The following is a 967-nucleotide window of genomic DNA, read 5'->3' on the forward strand; positions in this document are numbered from 1 at the left end:
CGTAGTGGGAATATTCCTGGACGTCTGATGACAGGTACCGGGGGGGCCAGTAGGTTGTCTCTGCTGGGTAGACTGCAATAAAACAGTTGTGTTAGCTGCAGTTCGAGCTATTGTTTGCCCTCTCCTGCCCTCTCGCTAATTCCTTCTGTAGACTCTGAGCCTGCAGGAGATGTGACGGACTAGGGAAGAGAGGAGATGTGGGGACAGGGGAGTTGTAGTTGCTGTGTTGGGAATTGAGGAGACCTGAGGGCACGCTGGCTGTGCCAAGGCAGTGCTTCCACCCACCTTCAGACACCCACTACCCTAGCACCCAAAAGACACGCTTCATCGTATCATTCAGGTGCAAGAAGCTTGCATGATGGAGTGGCAAGTGACCCACTGGACCTCTCCCTTTCCCTGCAGTTACTTTTCTGAATTCTTTTCTAATTGTGTACTTTGGTGATGTAGTTCTGCACAGAGAGAGAGCAGCAACCCTGCTCTCCTGAGCCACACGAACTGTTCCCCTGAAGGCAAGATCCCTCTGCCAAGGAGCATTGCTGCAAATGCCTCCACTAAAACTCACACTGACTTTCAGGACCTTATTTCCCCCCTTCCGCTCAGCTTAATTTTTTTCTTTTATAGGGTCTTTTGCCCCAGGATGTCAGGGACTCCAGGTTATGCATTAATAGATTGTGTAAGACACCGAGCAGGTTAAGCCTGAAAACTGGGATGTACTGGTGAGCACAGAGTGAAGAGCCAGTAAAGGATTTATAGCAGGGCTTGGGCAGCATTTGCCTGTGATTTGCTTGCCTTCAACCTATGCTGTTGGTCCCTCATGTTTGTAGACCTTAGATTGACTTCACAAGGGGAAGAGGAATGTGCAAGAGCAAGAAAAAGCTGTGGCTACTGACCCATCTCCTCCCTGGCCCAGGTGCACTTGATGAAGGACTCGTTGTCGGAGTTGGAGGGGGGTGCAGCGGGAGGCAGG

General features: G+C 51.0%; 1 protein-coding gene across 1 annotated transcript in view; it reads right to left on the reverse strand.

Moving 5' to 3' along the window:
• Positions 1-7: 7 nt before the first annotated feature.
• Positions 8-967, reverse strand: part of FAT2 (FAT atypical cadherin 2) — a gene marked incomplete at its 3' end in the record, with an annotated part of 56686 nt that continues 55726 nt past the window's right edge. The window contains 2 exon segments of the mRNA XM_009872294.1: positions 8-72; positions 891-962. Coding sequence (XP_009870596.1) covers positions 8-72; positions 891-962 — 137 coding nt within the window.

This window comes from Apaloderma vittatum, unplaced genomic scaffold, assembly GCF_000703405.1.
Source record: "Apaloderma vittatum isolate BGI_N311 unplaced genomic scaffold, ASM70340v1 scaffold30666, whole genome shotgun sequence".
Classification (NCBI taxonomy): Eukaryota; Metazoa; Chordata; class Aves; order Trogoniformes; family Trogonidae; genus Apaloderma; species Apaloderma vittatum.